This window comes from Malaclemys terrapin, chromosome 1 (assembly GCF_027887155.1).
Source record: "Malaclemys terrapin pileata isolate rMalTer1 chromosome 1, rMalTer1.hap1, whole genome shotgun sequence".
NCBI classification, from domain to species: Eukaryota; Metazoa; Chordata; order Testudines; family Emydidae; genus Malaclemys; species Malaclemys terrapin.
Genome location: NC_071505.1, coordinates 111,340,869 through 111,363,446, shown reverse-complemented (window position 1 = coordinate 111,363,446; position 22,578 = coordinate 111,340,869). Strand labels below are relative to the sequence as shown.

At 42.1% G+C, this 22,578-nt stretch overlaps 1 protein-coding gene across 1 annotated transcript in view; it reads right to left on the bottom strand.

Moving 5' to 3' along the window:
• CACNA1C (calcium voltage-gated channel subunit alpha1 C) overlaps positions 1-22,578 on the bottom strand; it is a 734,131-nt gene that overhangs the window by 173,577 nt on the left and 537,976 nt on the right. The window contains exons 8-9 of the mRNA XM_054035338.1: positions 18,102-18,205; positions 10,934-11,106 (exon numbers count right to left, since the gene is read on the bottom strand). Coding sequence (XP_053891313.1) covers positions 10,934-11,106; positions 18,102-18,205 — 277 coding nt within the window. The remainder of the gene's footprint in view (positions 1-10,933; positions 11,107-18,101; positions 18,206-22,578) is intronic.

Genomic DNA, 22,578 nt, shown 5'->3' with positions numbered 1-22,578 from the left:
TTCCTGTGGTAAAAAAATCAAAGGATGAAATCCTGGTCCTATTGATGTCGATGGGCGTTTTACCATTATTTCACCAGTGGAGCCAGTATTTTACCCCAAACGTTCATTTTCTGTTACTTTCACTCAAAGACAGAGAGAAAGTAAAAAATGGAGGGAAAGTCTTAATTTTAAAAGTGTAAGTCAACCTTAGCATAGTCAACCTATGGAACTCTTTACAAGAGGATGTTGTGAAGGCCAAGACTATAACAGGGTTCAAAAAAGAACTAGATACATTCATGGAGGATAGGTCCATCAATGGTTATTAGCCAGGATGGGCAGGGATGGTGTCCCTAGCCTGTTTGCCAGAAGCTAGGAATGGGTCACTTGCTGACTACCTGTTCGGTTCATTCCCTCTGGGGCACTTGGCATTGGCCACTGTCAGAAGACAGGATACTGGGCTAGATGGACCTTTGGTCTGACCCAATATGGCCGTTCTTATGTTCTTAAGTGCTAATGTCTATTTGCAGTGTTGTTGTAGACGTGTTAGTCACAGAATATTAGAGAGACAACCAAGGTGGGTGAGGTAATATCTTTTATTGGACTAACTTCTGTTGGTCAAAAAGACAAGCTTTCAAGCTACACAGAGTTCTTCTTCAGGTGATACTTTCTATCACTTTTCAACATTTCTCTCTCTTTCTTCTGGGACCAGGGGAAGGGGGGGGGGGCAGAAGAGGAAATAGGAGAAGCTTGATATAAAGTGGACTTTCCCCCACAACTTTGAAATTAAATATTCAAAAATACCAAACCATATTACTCTTTTCCTGAGCATTTTTGTTTTGAAATTTGTTGAAAAATGGAATTGAAATTTTTTCACAAAAAAATCTTTTTCAATGAAAGGCCATTTTCCAATTCAGTTTATCAGATTTAAATTGAGTATGATGCCACCCACAGTTAGGGTTGCCAATTTTCTAATTGTACAAAACCAAATACCCTTGTCCTGCCCTCTGCCTCACCCCTTCTCCGAGGCCCTGCCCCCGCTCACTCCATTTTGCCTCCCTCTGTCGCTCGCTCTCCTCCACTCTTACTCACTCGCTCATTTTCACTGGTCTGGGGCAGGGGGTTGGGGTGCGGGAGGGGGGTGAGGGCTCTGGGTTGGCATGCGGGGTCTGGGATGAGAGGTTTCGGGTGCAGGAGGGGGCTCCGGGTAGGGGGGTGGGGCTGAAAGGTTTGGAGTGTGGGAGGCGACTCCAGGCTGAGGCAGGGGGTTGGGGTATGGGAGGAGGTACGGGCTCTGGGCTGGGGGGTGTGGGCTCCAGGGTGGGGCCAGAAATTAGGGGTTCAGGATGCAGAAGGGGGCTCCGGCTGGGGGTGCGGGGTTTGGGGTATAGGAGGGGGCTCTGGGCTAGGGCATTCAGAGTGTGGGAGGGGGCTCAGGGCTGGGGCAGAGGGTTGGGGCACGGGAGGAAGTGCGGGCTCCGGTCGAAAGCCGGACACTTGACAACTCTACCCACATTGAGCACCCTGATAAACTTCCCATGGACTCCTTTTATCAGTCTCAGGCTTAGAATGAGAAATTATCACAAATATCATGGTAACCATTTGAATGGCTAAATGTGATAAATATAAGATATTCAGAGTGGCCACATGAGTGTTGGGAAGATGTGTTAGTTGAACCCAGATTTCCTTAAATTCAACCATCTTAATCACACAGACAAAATACAAGTAAACATAGTGGGTCAAATTTATCCTCGTATAACTCAATTCTAGTCACTTGAGTTATACCAAGAATCAGAGGGGTAGCCGTGTTAGTCTGAATCTGTAAAAAGCAACAGAGGGTCCTGTGGCACCTTTAAGACTAACAGAAGTATTGGAGCATAAGCTTTCGTAGGTGAATGCCCACTTCACTTGCGTCTGATGAAATGGGCATTCACCCACGAAAGCTTATGTTCCATACCAAGAATGAATTTGGCTAAGTGTTATCAACTGGAAAATATTAAATGCAGTAGTCATTTAAGAGAGAAAAACTCACATACAAACAACTATATTCACAGAACATCAAAGTTGTGAGTAAGCACTCAAATTTAAGCTTGCACACACAATTCTTTCTTTTGCTGCATCAACATCTCAAATTGGACAAAATTCTGCTGACCTTACACTTCAGGAGTTTTGCGGTTGACAAGAAATGCAGACAGATTAGAACCTTGGGATGTACCCAGGCAAAATTCTCAGTGACTTCAATGGGAGTTTTGCCTAAGGACCGCAGAAGTGATGTAGCCCAGTGGTTCTCAACCAAGTGCCTGGGGCCCGCTGCGGGGGGCCATAAGCAGGTTTCAGGGGGTCCACCAAACATGGCCGGCATTAGACTTGCTGGGGCCCAAGGCAGAAAGCCGAAGCCCCACCGCATGGGGCCGAAGCCCGGGGCCCTGAGCCTAGTCACCTGGAGCTGAAGCCAAAGCCTGAGCAACTTAGATTTGTGGGGCCCTCTGTGATGCGAGGTCCTGGGCAATTGTCCTGCTTGCTACCCCCTAACGCTAGTCCTGGCTTTTATATGCAGAAAACCAGTTGTTGTGGCACAGGTGGGCCGTGGAGTTTTTATAGCATGTTGGGAGGTGGGGGAGGGCTCAGAAGGAAAAAGGTTGAGAACCCCTGATGTAACCCAAAAGGTTTTTCCAGGCCACATGCTAAATACAGATGGCAGCAACACAAACCCAAGCAAAGTTTGAAGCCTAAACTGATGTATCCTCCAGCAATGATGTGGTGCAGGATGTGGGGTTCGTCCCTAGAGAGAATCAATATAATTTGTGGACATTTGCACATTCTCCCCATACCTCTGTCACTCAAGTCTACTGAGAATAAGTCCAGATTGGTTGCCTGTATTCCTGTGGCGCATCACCAGACTCCCTTTCAGAATGCCTACAATGGTTGGAGTTTGTAGCTAATCTTTTCTTAGTTACCAGATGATTATTTTCCACATCAGTGGACAATGATAAAGGTAGATGCTGCCGTGCACTCTCCTTCTTTAGAGCCGTTTTTGACAGATAATAAATCATTCCATGACATGGGCTTTTATTGTCTGGTATTTATGCAAGGGGGGCAAAATGCAATCAGGTTGTAGGACACCATCCTCAAGCTGCTATTTGGTTAGCTAAGGAAACGAGTTGACAAAAACTTCATTTTCAACCTGTGTCTTGGCTCTTACAACTTTTACACAGACTTCTACTTCCTGAGTTTTTTACAGTGAGTGACAGCTTCCAAAACAGCAAACTGCACCGTACTGTCCAGCCACTGTTCTGCTGACTTTGTTCCTGAGTGTTCATTTGAAATACAATGGGACAAATTTTGCTCAGAGATACGCTGGAGTAAATCAGGATTAACTGAATTGACTTCACTGCAGTTATTCCAAATTTATTCTGGGAAAACTGATAGCAGATGTTGTCCCAGTTTATACTTTTTTTGGCTACATAATCAGATAATGGCAACCTAAAAAAGCAGTTAGGATTGGGACTGGAGTCTGAAAAGTTCCCCTCTAAAACTAACATCTAGTTTTTCCATTTTGAAACCTTCATCTGTTATTTTCACATAAAGTTTGACCAGTTTATAAATCAAAACAAGACTTTTCCAAGGCCAGCTCTACAAATTCAGGGTTACAACCCGGTCTCTGGAAATCCAGCTATGTACTTTCTGCTTTACATGTGATTCCACAGCACTATGTTGGCTTTGTAGGGCTGACAATTTACCTATCAGTACACTCAGCATATATGATTCAGAGGGCACAGAGCTAGCTGATATGTGAAATTAACAACTCACTTGTCTTACTATTCTCACTAGAATCAACATTAGAATTAGAATCAACGCACACTAAACACATTCCACAGCATACAGCCTCAAAATCTTAGGTTTTCAAAGGGATGCACAGGATTTAGAGACAACTTTCATTAAAGTCAGTTAGACAAAGTCCGTGCAAATCCTACTGGAGTCAGTGGGGATTGCACATGGTGTAAACCAGGGCAGAATTTGGCCTAAGAAGAGTCATTCAAGTCAATAGGAATTGTGTGGGTAAATCCTGAGCAAAGTGAACATTAAGGGAAAAGTGGTGGCCTCTATCCGTGTATTGTGCAAAGGAGTCAAATGATTTCATAGACCTTGCGAGTTATCCCAAGATAATGTGGTCAGGTTGTTACTCCTGGGGCTGCTATTTCTGGTCCCCTAAAATATTTCTCTCTTCACATCCTGTTCCATTGCTTTTTGTATCCCCCTCACTTCTGGCCAGATTTTCACAAGCGCACAGCTCCCAGTTATGCACTCAAATGCCATAGCTGATTTTCAAGAGCTACAGCTCAGCATCCAGCAGCTCCCCATTCCTTCTTAAAGTTTTACCTTTTCAGCTGAAAACTCTTCTTTCCTATTCTACTTTTCCGCCTAGATGTTTCTGCTTAAAATGGTTGGCTTTTGACAACGTCCCTTGCACGCCACAAATGAAAAACACTCTGCTGCCTATGCTGAAATCACCTGATCACCACAACATACCTCTGTCCACAAGAAACACTGGATATTTGCATAAGGCAAAACGAGGGACTTTTAAGGCAAGACAAGCAGGTCTGATCTTGGTGGAAAAGTCTATTTATTGCTAGTTCATTAGAGAATTAGTGAGTTCTTCCTTGAGTAAAGATGACCCCAAAGGTCAAACAGACCCTACCGTCATTTCTGTGAAGCCTGAGATTGTTTCTTTTCAAGCTATGTAGGATTTTAATTTTAGAATTTGGGCAATTTTCTCCTCTGGTTCACAACCTGCCTGTTGTTCTGGGCTCTCTCTCTGTCTCTTCATTTGGGCTTCCTCACATTCCTATTGTGAATCAGGCACAAATCTTGATGTGCAGCCAAAACCCCTTGTACTTGTCACCACTTAATGTACTTGCTAAGCCATTCCTACATAGTTTGGAGGGGCGATACACTGATTCCCACTGCTTTTCCCGCTAAACTACATGAGGATCTGACTTTCTCCAGGCATCAGTCCCATTACAACAAAGCCCTGGAATGTAATTAGATCTTAGTATCTTTGTCCCATTAGATGAGCTATCAGTTCTTGTTATAATTTACATTAAAGTCTTGGATATGATTTTAAGTGGGAAAATGAGCAACCTCTAATCACAAAATGCTTTTGCTGTCAGAAAATGGGCCAAAGTATGTTGTCCATCACACCTGTGAACGCCAATGAAATCCTGTGAACGCCAATGAAATCAGTGGGGTTGCACCCCTACTGATAGCAAAACTTATACCAATCAGAACTGAAAGGGAGGGAGGGAGAAAATGTGAGTGGCAGGAGCAATGGATGGCAACAGTGACGCCAATGGGAGTTTTGCCATTCAGCTTCAACAAAGGGAGAATCTGGCCTTTGCTGAAGTTCCTGTTTCTACACACCGCAATGCACGAGCACCCCATTCTTTATAACAGATAAAACAGGGCAAACTCCCAGTTGCTGTACAACAGGAAGGGGAAATCTCTTTGCTATCGTGTTCTGCTATAATTTTGAAGCTCAGCATCTGTTTTGTGGCATGTCGTGCGTTTCTCTCCTGGATCAAATTAATGTTTTCTTCCTCTGCAAAAAAGCCCATCAGGAAAAGGGCAAAGATGAAAACCATCAACACAAACAGCCTCCAGATGCCTCTTTACCTCCTCCACTCTGCATCTGCTGTAATTGTTAAATCATGTTTGCAAATAACGCTGCTGCATTACCTCTCAGCCATTCCCTAAGACACAGCAGATGAATGCAGCCAGCTCTGTGGATGTCCCCTGAACAGATGTGAGAGATAAAATCAATTAAACTGGTTCAGAAGAATGCCGAGGTCTCTTTTAGGGATATTATCAATTGAAGTCTGTATAGAATATGTAGCTCTGGCTGTCTTCATTGCTTACCCATCTTTTCTCTACTAAGTCCCTCAGTGTTGTGGCACTTGGATTTGTCGGCCTCTCATCTTAGGGCTGTTAACACCCATCATGGCTCAGAGCACAGTGTGGAGGCGTCAGGAGAGCGACAGCAGATAGAAATATGATTAATGACATATGGCCAAGGTCAGCAACCCCCTTAGGAACAGACACAGGCAGCCAATCCAAAAGCCAACAGGCTGCAAGTGAGACTTCTCTTTCCTATGCCTCGTCATCTCAGTTTCACAGTAGGCAGATTCCTGGGCCGGAACAGACAGCCCTGTTTACAGAGCAGGAAGTCTCCCCACTGTGCTCTAGGATTGAGAAGACACTGAAAGCATATATTTTCTGGTTTGGGCCTACTTTAGATAGACTACGTGGGTCAGATTCCAGAGGATGTAAATTGGTGACTCTCTGAGCTTCACTGATTTATAGCAGCTGAGGCACTGGCCTAATAATCAAACAAGTTTGTTATTTGCTATTTAACTCTGCCTTGAAGTCTGCTGACTTTGTTCCCCATTTTAAAAAAAAAACAACCAAAAAACCTGAGCAGACAAAAAGAACACCATAACAAGACAAATAGAGTAACAATAGTCACTGGATAATAACGTTTTCTCTTCAAGGATCACACACAGCTTTGCAAACACTAATCAATTATGCCTAACCACACACCCATTTGACAGATGGGAAAACTGAGGCACAGAGAATCTAAGTGACTTGTCAAAGGTCATAGAGTGAGTCAATGTCAGAGATCACATTAGAGCCCAGGTGTTTTGATTCTTAGTCCTGTGCTCTATCTATGCTACCTCAAAAATTAAGTGTTCAAACGTAATTGTCTGACTCACATTAAAGATGAACACCTCACAGCACGCTCCCTTGAAAATTTACAACCCCAAATTTTAAATGAGATGTTGCACTGTGAAAAGAATAGTACACCTGTGGGGAAAGTACCTTCACACCATCATAAAAGGATTCCCATGGAAATGGAGTTTTAAACAGCTCTCACCTTCCATCCAGAAATAGCTGCAGTGCAATAGGAGGTGAAGTGATTTCTCTATGTAAAATGGTTTAGAATCTTTTTGATGAGTGGTGTGATCATAAATAGATATTAACCACATTAGTAACACTCAAATTAGGTTGGTACATGGGGGTCTGGCATACCAGCATTTCTGTCAAGCTGCCTTCTTATTCTTAAGAATCTCAGCTTTGATTAAAAAACTTAAATCCATTGCTGAAATAGTTAACTCAAGTGACCCATGTGTAACTGGTCCAGAGACATCAGTTGAAGTCTGCAGAGAGCCTGAAACAATAGCTCAGAAGTTTGAACAGCTCCATCACCTCTGTGAAATACTAATTGAGATGCTCAATGCTGATAATTTAAATAACAACATTGTTTACTAATTCACTGCTCATCAAAGCATGTAAGAAAGGAGAACCATGGCCAATAGGAGCTGCAGGGGGGCCGTGCCTGTGGACGGTCAACGTAAACAAACTGTCTCACGGCTCGCCAGTGGATTACCCTGATGGGCCGCGTGCCGAAGGTTGCCGACCCCTGCCCTAGTCTCTCATTCCTTAGACCACAATTGCTTTGGGCTGCTCTGCATTGCCACGTGGGAGACTGGTTTGTGGGGGATGGGATATGAAAGTTGGGAAGTCTTCTATGTATACACTGTAAATATACCAGGAGTGTCTTCTCATATACATGAAAGACAAATAGATATTCTAAACAATGACATGTATACTACTTATCAGTACAGGGCAATCAGAAGTGTTTTTCTAAATCAGTTATTTGGCAGCACAGTATAACTTGTGACATCAGTAAAGATTTAAACTCGGAACCATTACAAAGACACTGTGGTGTTTTTATAACATGAGCTCTCTATTCATTCAACTGCAAATAAAACCACCAGATGCAAAAAAAAAGTCTTTCTTATAAACACACAGGACCAGATTGTGAACCACTAACTCGCATGTATGAGCAGTTACTCACCCGGGGAGTCTCCTTTATTTCACTTGGACTTCTCATCAGTGGCGGCTCCAGGTAACAGCGCTCCAAGCACGTGCCTGGGGCGGCAAGCTGCAGGGGGCGCCCTGCCGGTCCCTGCAAGGGCAGCAGTCAGGCAGCCTTCGGCGGCTTGCCTGCGGGAGGTCCGCCAGTCCTGCGGATTCAGCGGCAATTTGGCGGCGGGTACGCTGAAGCCGTGGGACCAGCAGACCTCCCGCAGGCAAGCCGCTGAAGGCAGTCTGCCTGCCGTGCTTGGGGCGGCAAAAAAGCTACAGCCGCCCCTGCTTCTCATGCAATTAACTGTTCCCCAATGGTACTAAGGGGTTCACATACTGGCCTTAGGGGCCAAATCCTAGTGGAGATGGGGGCAACAGTTCTCAAGCAAATGAAAAGGAGAGCGTTCAGCTATTGCACTGGCTAGTGCACCAAGGCTACAAGAGGGTTTTGTTTGCCAGCCCTGGGAGCATGGCCAGGTCCCCTGTCAGCTAGCAAACATAATGCCATTTGCAGCATTATCTAACGGGGGCACATACAGCCTTTTTTCAGAAGAGTAGGAATGTATGTTCCATATTGTGACTTGGCTGCTTGGCCTATCCTATCCTGTCTGCATTGCCAGGGTGACTCATGTCACTAATGTGTAGCCAGCATCATTCCACTTCCCTCCTATACCCGTCGCTGTGGTGTCTATCTGTAGAAGCATGATTTCACCCTACAGCATTATTAGACAGTTCAGTCTTCTGTTCCGAAGCCTGATCTTGTCATAGAAGAGAAACTGATTAAGTGACAAACAACATAGTGTCACAGAAAATGGTTACTCTCTAGAGTGGAGACTAGTTAACAGAAGTTCCCCAAGTGGCCAGTATTGGAACCAATGCTATCTAAGATGCTCTGTTCGTTAATCATTTTGAAGAAGAAACAGACAGCAAGTTAGTAAATGTTGCTAATGACATTTCATTGTTTCATTCATGGACAACAGTGACAACCTCCAGAGGGACTTACATACATTATGGGACAAACTGAGACAAGCACCTACAAAACTCATCCTTGTATAGCTGAGCCAGCTAAAGGCAATGAGACACAGAAAACTGAGTGCAGTCTGCAGATGTGTTAGCCTTTAGTTCTTAGCTTCCCCAGGGCATCACAGATTTGCCCCACGTAAATGGAATTTGTTAGCTCACATTTCGATTGCCTACCTTGGAATTAGCAAACTTAGTCAAGGGCTGAAGTCTGATTAACTCTTTTTTGTTTCCAGAATTTCAGAATGAATCTCATGCTCAAAAACTGTAGTGGAGACGGCTATTCTCTGCTGACTCTCAGAACAGATACAAAACAGGAAGCAGCAGTACAAGGGTTTCATCAAACTGTTAATGTGCCTTAACCTTTTCCTGAAGGGACCACCTACAGGGGAGACTCTATGGATCTGATCCAATATCTACTGAAGTCAATAGAAAGCCTTCTCTTACCTTCAGTGGGTTTTGTATTGAGCACTGTGTCAATTTAATCCTGGGTATTTTTGCTGAGACTTCATATAAAGGTGCTAATTGAATCCTGGTCGTGATTTTTTTTTTTTTAATGTGGACAACTTTGCACTGAGGATTACGGTTAGATCTCCAGACCCATTTCAAATATTATAGGCCACTGAGCAGCTATCACCAATATTTGGTCATTAACAACCTGAGCCAGATTCTAACCTAAGAAGTTCTTGAGCCTAAATTCTCAAACTTGAGAACAGGCCCCATTTAGGTGTCTAAATAAAAGTTATCTGATTTTTAGAGAGATGGAGCACCCAGAGCTCCTATTTACTCCACCAGGTCTAATTTGCTTGAGTAAAGTGAACAGGATTTGGCCATTCGCGTTAATTAACAACGTGCACTTTTGCGAAATCAAGAGCTTTGGTGGTACAATGATCAGTGCTAGAGCTTGCCCTGGAGAAGCCCACCAGCCTCTGATACTAATCTTACTTTGTTGCTCAAACAAATCATTTCAGTGTCAACATGTTGCCTGTATATGGTCTCAAAGGTGATTGTCTTTTGGATTTTGCTTGTTCGGTCAGAGGGGGGAATAGGGCAAACGTTTTCCTCCTTGAGAGCTATTGATTTCATCAGCAATTAGGGCAATAATACACCCCAATGGAAATATTTCACTGCCCCCCTTCCAAAATCAAGCAGTTAATGCACATTTTAGTAATAAATGCTAAGAACAATGTTAGTATCCTTTAATTGTGTAACTGTCTGAAGGGTTCCAGCCCTGACATTTCCAGACTATGGGACTTGTAAAGATAGGTGTTAGCTGTCTGAGAAGTGAATATGCAGTCTGTGCTGATAAGAGGAGGGGGTGGGAAGATCTGGATAATGTAGGGATATATAGGAAACTGCTGCTGTCATGTAACCATTCCTCTTTCAGCAGCTCTGATTAGTAGAGACATTTGGTGAATTCCCCGTTACTTTGCACAAAGATGTCCTGAACTCCAGAGAACAAAAATAACAGAGAATTCCCTGAGAAGAAAAGTCTTAAGGCTTAATTTGACCCTGGCACAATCAGATGCAATTCCACTGACTTCAGAGGAGTTACAGAATGTTACATAGAATACTGTATAACAGGGTTGATTTGGCCCTTATACCATACTGTAGCTCTGCTTTGGCTAGAAACCTTTGCTTTCAAAGTAATTAACCATATGTTAACAGCCTGCAACACTGAACTGCAATTAAATAAATGAATAGGAGACAGATGTATATTTTAACATGTATCCCTGTAGAGCACTCCCAACAGCAAATAATGTTTGTGGCGTTTTTAAGATCAGCATTTAATGTTACTGTTACTGAAGATCTGTGGATCAATACCAATTATTTTATATGTATTTCACCCTCCCGCAACTTCCTACAAGTATACAACCATGGTAATGTATAAGAATGGTGGATGCCTCAGGATGGATCTATTTTTCCTTGCAAGAAATCTCACTGCTACAAATTTTGAAACACTCCTCCCTAGCTAAAAGCCCAGTGAGAGAGACACAGGAAAGTTGCTTACTGTTTCGGGGCTTCTCCTCATCCATGCCTTCATCTTCATTTTCTGGATCGATGTCTTCTGCTTGAGTTATCCAATCCAGGTACCCCTTCAAGTCTTCCTCCAGCTGTTGTTTCTCCCGCAACTTCTGAAAGTCACCCCGAGCCTTTGCCTTCTCTCTTTCTTTGGAAAACTCCCTGGCAAGGAGGGAGGGAGGGACAGGATGTGGGTGGGAGAGATTGAAAAACAATGGGATTAGATTGGTTTGCACTGGAAATATGACATCCCCTACCTTGGACCCTCAGCTGCCGCTATTCATTCAAAGTCACATTAATATGTACATGGAGTGGTCCTTGTTAGATATACAGATAGAACAGTTCTAGTCTCTGTAAATATGTTGGGAAAAAGCCAACTCTCAGCATTTGGTTAAGAATGTAACTGAAACTTACATATGTTTACATAAAATGTCATTCTTTTTAGGTTATAATGCTTTGCTATATGCATCTTTCCACCAGTCATTTGCGAATATTTGTTATTATTACACTAGCTTAATCCGATGATCCAAATTAAATGTCCTGCAATAATCTGACAGCTGGAGAGAGACTGCAGTGCTGATTTTTAGCCAAGTCTCAACCTGATCTCCAGAACAGAAGTGCAATTGCACCTCAATTGGTGCAACTCTGGGTATAATTAAACACACCCACAATTCTGTTCAGACATTTAATCCAGGATGAAAAACTGCAGCCACAGCACGGGATGCTGTATTTGAAAATTTAGGTCGGTGTGTTTTTGCCATAGGTTTCCAGTATTAGAGACTATTACCTGCTTTTCCCTGACCAGAAGGAAGCATTTGCAAATCCAAAGTTTGGGGGATAACCATTAGGAATACAGCCAGAGAATGGATTTGGGGTGAGCATTTGGCAGCTTGATGACAAAACATTATATGGACTATGTGCTTAAATACAAGACACAGGAACAAGAATTCCATGTTGCCAATCCAAGCATTTTGGTGGGTCTTATGTGGGCTGTCCCCTACTTCCTCTGTGGACAGAGAATCCTACCCTGAATCAGCTTTGTCTGGAGGTGTTAGATACGCCTCTGGTTAGATACTGGACTTCTTCTTGCACTAGAGGAAATCAGATGAACCTGTGGCACGACTGCATTCAAGAAAGGTGGCTCTTTTTTGGGTGTTCTCACTTCATGATTTTTTTGCAGCTGCTGTCTTAACAATATTTGGGGAACCACTGATTTTCTTTTAAACTGAATGGAATCCAATTTTAAGTGGATTGAACTTTCTCTTCCATAACTCTAAGCCAGTGAGATGCTTTTATTTTAAAAAGTGAGTTTAGTGGTGGTGAAATGTACTGGACTGACAGCCTCAGGGATTCAGACCTTCATTTATCCACAGAACAAGTAGAGCATGGGCTCAGACAGTGCAAGCGTCCCATACTACCCTGCCAATGTGGATCAACCTTGACTTACAGGAACTGAGCTAAATTTTGCACTGTTTCATACCATGTGTCATTTACTAGAGTGAGTGTAAAATGCAACTATTCTGAGTGGTAGCATTTTATACCCATTTTGTACAGGTGTTAAGGATTACATGAGATACAGGCAGTGGAGACTCAATCCCTCCATCTCTAGGCATAAGATGTGAGTTCATTCTCTCTGACCAGTTAATCTGTAGCCTCTTTGGTGATACTGCCAACAAAGAGTGGGGTTTTCAAATGCACTTAGCTTTGGTCTAACTCTGTCCCCATTGAAGTCTATGGGAGTTGTATCATTGACGTCAAAGGGAGCAGTTAGACCAAAGCTAAACTCTTTTGAAAGTCCCAAACATGTCAGTCAGTGCCAAGTGTGGTGTCCTCAGGTAACTCAGATGGAGCTGGGAGAGGAAGTGTTTCCCTTTCAACTAGGGTGTGATCCGAAGTCCACTGAAATCAATGGAAAGACTCCCACTGACTTCTATGCGCTTTGGATCAGGCCCTTTGTGAGGCCTGACTGTAACCTGGGCAGCAAGAGAATAAACACAGGAAAGGGTCTTCATGAATCAGACAAACATGCAGAGTTACAGTGTGTGACAAAGTACGCCTGCACGGTCCTCTTCTCTGTCATCTTGCTTGGTTTTTGCCCTGCTTCATGGGGTTGTGATAATGAAGACTTGAAAGTGGAAAGTGGAGAGTAGTTGGGCTGGGCCCTCAGTTCTGAATATAGCTTCACAATAAGTCCCGGGTTAGAGTTTTGCCCTATGGCAGAAGTGACAAATCTAGTGTTCTTTCCCTGAGAACCACAACTGTGTTGTTTGGAAATGTAAAAAAGATTGATGTTGAAAAGATCAATCAATAATAATAATGCTTTTCGCTTCTATAGCATCTCTCCTCTGAGACTCTCAAAGAGCTTTCCCGACATTAATGAATTTAATGCTCAGAAAAAACGTGAGGTAGGGAAGCAATTTTAACCCTATTTTATAAATGGGTGAACTGAGGAAAAGCAAGATTAAGGCCAAACATTTCAAATTTGAGTGCTTAAAGATAAGCACCTAAATCAGTGGCCTGATTTTCAGAGGTGCTGAGCATTTGACACCAATGGAAACACACTTATTTAGGTATCTAAATATGAATTTAAGTGGCTAGATCTGGGCATACAAGTGTAAAAATGTTGATCTTTGGCATAAAGACTTGGCTCATGTCACACAAAATTACATCCCTCTGCAAAGGGCCAGCAAAAAGCCTATGCACTACTTAAATCTCACTTAAAACCTGTTAGGAACCACTTAAGTCCCAGTTACACTGAGTGGTAGCAGGACTTCAGTGGTCCCTAAGAGGGCTTAAGTAGTACATAGGCCTTGGGCTAGCCCACAAGTGGCAGAATAGAATCCAATAATCCCAATTCTTAGTCCACTGACCTAAATGAACAGTATTGGCACAGACTCTTCCCTCACAAAACGTAAGAGGGCTTCCCATTTCAGAAAACCTTCTAAAGAACAGGACTTAATCAAATGTGCTTAATTTCTAAGCTGTAGTAACATTAAAACTTGATGCTTGAAGGCTACATGCGTCAGGGAACTGCTGATGAAATTCAGAACAATGCATATTTAGGAAGCCAGTTAGAATCCAGGCTAATCCAGTTGTTAATGACTAACTGTTGTTACTAACTGAAAGCTATTTAGTATCCTATGTGAAATGAGTTGGTGATCTCAGCTCAGTTCCCAGGAGGCACATCACCTGCACCACCATCACATTTGATACTAATTGTTTTTATTGGAAGTCTCAGCAGGGACGCCCAGGACCAAAGGAGCCTGTTCATTGAACTACCATCTCAAACCTACAGGTGGTCTCCTTAGAACAACACTGAAATAGGATGGGAGAGTGGCATGGGGGAGGCTTACACGAGTAATGACCAGTCTGTCTCTTTTCAGTGGATAGACAACATCAATTGAGGGCTGCAAATCTGGCAGTTTTTACCAGCATTCAATTTACTTCACTTTCCCCCTCTTTCTATAGAAAACTAGAAGAGAAATCTTCACTTGGGTACAACTTCAACAAATGGAGTATGTCTGGGAAGTGCCTTTCAGTGTGTGAGACTGGGCTGAGTCTTTTGTCCTGTATTATTTAGGGGAAAGCTTTTCTTCCCTGCTCTGATTATGGGATGCAGAATTATTATATTATATTATTATTATATCCCATTTTTTAAAATCTCTGGTACTCAGAGCAGTGATGGAAAGCAAGCAAAACAGTGAATTTACAGCTGTTTAAAGATCTTGGTGATTGCTTTAAATCCAGCATATGGATTCGAACTCTATTTACTCTGACAGGTACAGAATATCCTGTCAGCTTGCCATATTTTTGGAGTTACTATCAGATATTGACTGAATCACAAACATGAATCTGAATACCACCATGGCTTATAGGTATGGAGGAAAGTGGAATCTGAATCTTGCAGCTAACCCATATCTCTAATGGACTGAAACAAACCCACAGATGTAAACACCCCAATCTTTGGGGGAACTGAAATCTTGAGTCAAATTTGTTGCTGTAATTATTATGTGGAATCATTTCCCCTGAACTGGTATGGTAGTTTCTTTCGAAATACATCCATATTCCTTAATCCTCAATCAAGCCAGTAGCAGGACTATAGTGATGTTTATGTATATGTATAGTACTTACTTTAGTATATAACTAGGTATAGCATATTGCTTGGCTTGTCCACACTGACTATATGGAATGAGATATCTAGGAATGACTGATTATGACTCTGATTTTTAGCCAGAGCACAATTCAACCTTCAATTTTGCAATTGCAAAAAAGTAGGTGCAATTAAGGCATTTTATAGGCACAATTAATTACACCCTAATTTAACTGTGAGCACAAAATTGTATCCACATTATTGGGAAACAATTTTTTAAAATTTAGGCCTATATGAGCAAGAATGTAACATCTCCCCTTTGAATGATGAAGTATAAGAAATAATTCTCTTCCTAAAAGACATGCTGGGTGTAAAATGAGATGCACAGAATGGGTTACTTGGAATGTACAGATCACCAGGAATAATGTTTTGTAATATCTATGCAGAATGGATCAATCGAAATAGGGAGTGCATGAGCAATATCTGAGTCTGAGGGGCGAAGACATTTCAGGACTCAGTACAATTCAGAACTGCATTTGAAAGTTAGCTGTTTGAACATTGTGTTATTTTTTCTAAAGTTTTTTTGGAAACTTCAACTCCTAATTTCAGTTTGCTAAGAACGAGGAGCCTTTCTCAGGGATGTTAACAGTGAATGGCTCCCAGTGCGATCCTCCAGGTTGACTGTGAAGAGTACAGCAGAAATGGTGCAGCTAACACAGTCCAGTCAACACAGGCAAGGAGATTCAGTTCAATGATGTAATTGCGGATTGACCTCACAGTTGATCCCAGCTGTCCCTAACAATTGCTTATGTGTAGTGTAGCTTCAGTGATTTCTGGCTGCAGTACCTTATGTGCTGTCAGGGTGGGCACTACTACCCTTCCCTCCCCTCCACCCCCAAGATAATATATATTCTTTAATTACTGCTACTGACTTTTTGTCATGTAAAGATGCCATCAATTTTGCCTGCCCACTTTCCTATGCCACCAGCCTCCACTGCTATTTTACATGGTTACCTGCTGATTTGAGTGACCAAGTGGGGGAATCTGACTCTGATACTGAGGAACTCATGTTTGAAAACTGGACCCACAGTATCACTCTCCAGGTTTCCAAACATAGGCTATTGCCTCACTCTTTATTTTTGGAGACTCTTTTCCTCTCCATTTACTCACTTGGAGCTCCTCTCCTGGCAGCAGTTGTCATACCTGCATACTTTTCCCTCAGTAGGGGTGATGCAGAAAGTAATGAATCCTCCTCTAAATCCATAATCTCTCTGTAGGACAGCAGAGCAGGTTTTTCTTGTCTGGGCCTACTACTGCCCTCCTGTTCTGGTTGTCTCTGAGATCATGGACAACATTTCTGTGATGTATGTAACTCCCACTCCTGCTAAGAGAGCGTCACCCTTGATTTGCCAGGGCCCCCTCACCTCAAGAACACCTTATCAAAATTAGATGTGAGAGTTTAGAGTGGTCAATACAGCAGATAGGTACAGACATTGACCAAACTTTCCACCAGGCTCAGCATAGTAAGCACTGAGGCCAACATTTAAAAAAAAATGGCTGCCTAAAGTTAGGCTTCTCTGACTGTATTTACACCCCTAAATAAAATAGCCTGATTTTAACAATCTTGAGTACCCAGCAGTGACTAAATATGGAATTGGGAACCTAATCCTAGGCATTCATTTTTTGAAAATCTTGTCAAGAACGTTTGTTGACTTGGATCTTCTAGTTATCTCGTTCACCAAAGCCAAGCACAGTGTTTAACTCCTGGGTACATTAACAGCTGGTTTTATGTGAGGCAACTGCTTACTTGGCCTCAGCAATGATGCTTTGTCGCACAGGTTAAAATGAAGAATTAAGGAACATCCAGTGGGGATGTTTTAACCCTCCCTACTGGACCCCAACCTGCATCTGACTCTCACGATCACCCTTATAAAACCTCACAAGGAAATGGCTTCTCCCTGCATCATGCCTAACCCTGTAATGTGTACAACAAAGAAGAGGTACCCATTAAAGAAAAATATGTTAGTCCGTTCATGGGGAAAATAATCCCCCCGATCAGCCTACATTTCAAGGATATTAAACAAGAAAATCTCTCAGTAGAGAAGAAATAGTTTGGAAAGACTCCCATTTTACAAATGTTTAGGGATTTGCCATATATGCTGCTAGTCACTTTTCACTTCCACTGGTTTTTCCAGGATTTTACCAACAATCCCTTCCTGGTGTGGTAAGTGATGTGCTCGTCCTTATTCAGGCAAATTCAGGACTTGTAGTTTCATGGCACCTGCTAAAGGTTATTTTAGGGAGAAGAGTATTTTAAAGGCAACATGTTGGCTTTTCATAAAGGGATTTACTCAAAGATTTCCCCCATTTCAGGTAGGCCATCTGATGCCATGTTTTGGTATTTACACAACAAAGCTAGGGGCTTCTACTAAATGTTTCTGAGAGTGACCCACCACTGCCCCATTATATCCATAACCAAAGAGAAGGAATAGAGATATAAATGAAAAATATAAACAATAAAAAAACATTTTCCTGGTTCTGCTTACCCGCTAAGTACACCGAGAACCAAGTTAAGTACAAAAAATGACCCTATGATGATTAGTGTAACAAAATAGATCCAGGGCCAGTCCCTTCCTATGGCATCATTGACCTGGAAGAGTGGAATGATAATTAGTGAGACAGGCTCAGTTTCTGAGCACTGCAAGGCTCCAGCCAAAGGGATCCCAAGTCACCAGCACCACGGTTTTCAAAGTTTTGCATTTCTGCAGTTTATGATTGAGACCAAGTTGTCTTCTCTCCAGTCTAGTTGGAGCTGGATATTTTGGTTGGACTGAGGTTGAATTTCCTCATTAGAGAGTAACACTTTGTTGTGACAGTTATTTTGGCTGATCAAGTTCTAAGTTATTTATTTCAAAACCAATGTAAAAACTTCCTTGGATTCAGAATTTTATTTTGGATGGAGGTGAGTCAGGAAGGAAGGAAGGGATCCGGGTGACTGGGAAGAACCCTGATTATGGAGTCTTGCCCTGCAGCATTGGAAAAAGGACATCAAAAACTGGCAGCTTACCCGCTCAACACACCAAGAACCAGATTTAGAACGAAAAAGGATCCAAAGATGACCAGACTGACAAAATACACCCATGGTAACTCATAGCCCATAGCGTCCTGCATCTGGAAAGACGAAGGAAAGTTAGAAGACAGAAAGAGAAAGCAGAACTGATTAGGTGAAGGAACAGATGGAAAGGTTTGTAAACAGAGCCTCTGGTTATTTACACACAAATGTACCAAATGTTTCTTCTTTATGATGTCTTCACTTCTCTTTCTTCTCCTTTGATTCTTCTGTTCTCTCCCTTTTCCCACATAGGTATGACTTCCTGTGGTCCCCTTTATAGAATCAGCTTTTGCCAACACACACCACACATTGTGATCTCAGATAAGAAGTAATTTCTCATTCTAAGTAGAGTGAAAACTGTGGTACCTCAGATAGTAGTAAGTGGTAACTGTTGGCAAAGGCTGACTTTTAATGGCAATTTCCTGGTTATTCTCACACTGTTTACCATAGTCATGGCAGTCTCTGTGTCCTTTAGGCCATGTCTATACTACAGCAGCACACCTATGGCTCTGTAGCTGTGCTGCTGTAGCACTGAGGCTCAGATGCTTCACACATCAATGGAAAGGGTTTTCCATAATGTACCTAATCCATCTCTCCAAGAGGCAGTAGCTAGGTTGAATTCTTCCATTGACCTAGCTGCATCTACATTGGGGGTTAGGGTGACACAACTGCTGTGCTCAGAGTGTGAAATTTTTCACAGACCTACCTACATCATTCAGGGCTATCTAATTTTTAAGTGTAGACCAGGCCTGAGAAGAAAGCCCTGCCACTGCCCACCATTTTCTGATGCTGTAAAGTGCTTTCTAAACTTTTCTTACAAAACTTCCTTCTGTCTATAGTGGCCATCCATGCAACCCAATGATTCCCGCACATGTCAGTCGGAGACCCTGCAACCGAATGGCATGAGTGCAGTTCCAGCTTTGACATGAATGCAGGTGGCTGCAAATAGAGCAGGTTGTTTCAAGCACAATGTCATCTGACACAGAACCGGCAGTATATGGAGAGCAGCCTGCATATCAATTCAGGTACATACAAATACTATATTCAAGGGCTCACCCTTATCTTAAAAGTTTTGTTAGAAATTCATATTTTGGGATGTTCAAGTGAAGATATCTCATAGTTGGATGCATTAATCTAGCCTTACCATTTCATAAACCCTTATCTCCAAGGCAGAGATGGCACCATCAAAGAAATAGACTGTAGGCAAAATTTCCAAAAGCACCAAAGTGTTTTAGCTGGGAGCCTAAGTTCCATATTCAAATGCGCCTACGTCATTTAGGAACCTAAGTCCCACTGACCATGCTTTTGAAAATTTTATGCTGTATAGTATAGAAACTGCTCCTCTTATGGCACCTTAAGCATTTGTTTCTTTCAGGTCATAAAATTCTTCAGTACACAGGCATTCACACATTACCAACTTAGAAAAGATGACTAAAAGCCACATAACTACTCAGGAAAAGAAATCAAATCTTCAATAGGCAGAGGTAGGAAAGTAATACTTATTAAGTGAATTCTTCGTAGAAAAAAAGTACCTCATCCATATCCCTCTCATTGTACAGTCTTTAAAGTCCCAAATTCATAACTTTCCAACTGTAATCTGATGACTTTCTTTGGCAATAGTCCACAGTCAATGGGGCAATCTATGTCTCTATGCAGGGATCCCTAAATTGCAGCATAACAGGAAAGAACTCATTAAAAATGAACTCAAAGTCTGTCTCAGTGAAACTATCTCATTGGCCTCTTCCCAAGAGGATTTATAGGTTTTGTGTCTGGAAAAGAGCTCTTGAACTCTCCTTCTCCCTTCACAAGTGCAGGGCTTCCTCTTCCTACCTTCTCTACATTTTTTCTTGAATACATGTGTAGAATTGTTCCGTTATTATATTAGTTTATAAATAATAGAAATAATGTCTTATATTTACGTAGTATCTTTCATCCCAAAGGGTCGGAAGGATTATGCAATAAGAACAAATTATATAGGCTTCACTTCTCCCCCCACTGAAATGCAGTCACTTCTGCAGTGAAACACAGCAGCTATTTCAAGAGCACAGCAACCCTACACAGGCGTTCAGGACAGGAGGAATAAGATAGCCATTTGAAACCACAGAGGGAAATTTGGATGGAATGTTATTGCCCAACCTGGAATTAAGCCAGGACATCCGAGTAAACACCCCTACTCTTATGAAGAATGGCATGGGATTTTTAATTACTATAAATCAGTTTTGGAACAATGCCATAAAAATTTACCAGCTTAGGCACAAAAATGACTTGACATCCCTTAATCATGGTCGATGATAATGAAAAAAACTAATAGTACGTTACTTATCCATCAAAAAAAAATTACTCAGCCTAAAACAGTGGATGAGTAGAATTTTGCAAGGCTGATTTAAGTGTACGTTAACAGCTATGGGCCAGATTCACAGGTGCATTCTTGGCCTTTGTATTATTTTGGCATGGAGGAGATGTCAGCTCCAACCCCATCCCGGTGTAGGGAATGGAATGGCATGGCCAGAGCATGTTGTACTCAAGACATTCCTAACTAGTGTATGTTCCTTTGGTACTGTTGACCATGGGAGTCAGCACAGAATGACCCTGAGAATCAGGGAGCTGCACATTGGCACTGTAGAATGTCTGCAATTCTGATACTAAGTGATCAGGACCTCAATTTTTCATCTCCTTTACAATGTACAGTCTTATGTATAATGAAAAGGCTGAGTGAAAGCAGCATTAATTTTATAATAATTCATTGGGTGTACAGAAATCACTGGTATTTGGTAAGGAGCTGATCATTATTTACTATGTCTCTTCCTGGGCTCTATCATAGAGCATCTTGCTAAATTATGAGCACCCTCAATTCTCATTGGCTTCAAGAGGGGAAAGTTTTCCAAACACTGTAGGATTGGGCTGTAAGTGACAGGCAAAAGAAGAAAGAGGTGTTCAGTGACAATACGATACAGTTTCTGTATTGCAGAAGTTTGCTCAGACTTGGTGCAATTGTTTAAAATGCTAAAAAGACAGGTACACCTTGCATCCTTTACCTGCCCATGAAGAATGTCTTTTGGGTTTGGGAGAAGGAAGAAGGGAAGGGATGATTATGGACTGTTTGACAGACGGTGGAAAGAAAAATACATACACATGCCCAAAACAACAATGTACTATCATGAAGGAAGGCCTTATATCCTCAGCTAAGACTGCATGTCACCACGTATCTGGGAATTCTTCCTGTAAAGTGGACCTGTCCTGAAAGTCTGGGATAGACTGTGATCAGCTGAACAATGTTACTGTACTTGTAGCAAAAAGCACCTTGAATCTGTGCTTGGTTCAAAATCTTTCTTGGCTATTTTTCAAAGCTTGGTGAATGTGCAGACATTCATCACAAACATACCCCTTGACAGCGGTTGGAGGCTGTCACTGAAGAACTTACTGGACTGGTACAGTTGGCTTTTGCTAATAATGCTGTTGAAGTGGAGAAGGTCACAGCAGGACTTGAAAGAGATTTACTGTCTATATGCCATTAAGTTTGGAGATTGAGACTCAGGATGTTTTACGTAGCTGCTGTCCAGTGAGAATAGGCAGAGGCAATGCTAAAGGTTACTTCTCCCATTTCTGTTTTACAGCTGTCTGGGCCTTCTGGTTGCAGGGTAAATTTTCCCTTATCTTTCTCCAGGTGAACATTTATTATCAACCAGGAGCCTTAACAGGAAAGGTGGATCATCTACTAACTTTACAGTTCTGCAATGGGACTATTATACTATGTAGGCTGAGTGATTATACTGTCTGATAGAGGGCACAGAGATTGCAAGCTGGTGTCAGTGAAAGATTGCATGTGATAGTACTTCCACCTGACCTCATAACTAACAGCAGGTGGGACCCTACATATGATAGTTTGCAGAAATCATTTCCCATCTCAAAATGCCTACCCTTTCTCAGCTGTCACATCCTCAGATGCATATATTTTACTACTCTCAGGGATCATAAGGTTAGTACATTATTGTACATTAGCTCTGATGTATCATTTGTTAAAAAAGAAAGAGATGGTCTTATGGGTAAGGCACAGAATTGGGGTAAGGAAACGTAGAATCTATTCCCAGCTCTGCTGCACTCTCACTAGGTGACCTTGGGAAAGTCACTTCATCTCACCATCGTTTTCCAGTCAGCAAAACAGGCTATTAACATAACTCAAAGAGGTACTAAGAGATTAAATGAATGTTTGTAAAGGGCTATGGCAGTGCAAAGCACTATTGCTATTAGTGAGACTCTGTGGGAAGTTATACATGGGTTATCTTTTTGCAAAATCTAGAGAACAGCTGGATACTTTGGGAATAATTTTGACTACTCTGCATATCAGTCAACATATTATGCAAGTACTACAGAATTCCACACAACCCCGTATTCCAGATTGACGTTTCTTGCATAATTATCTTTCTGAGGTGAG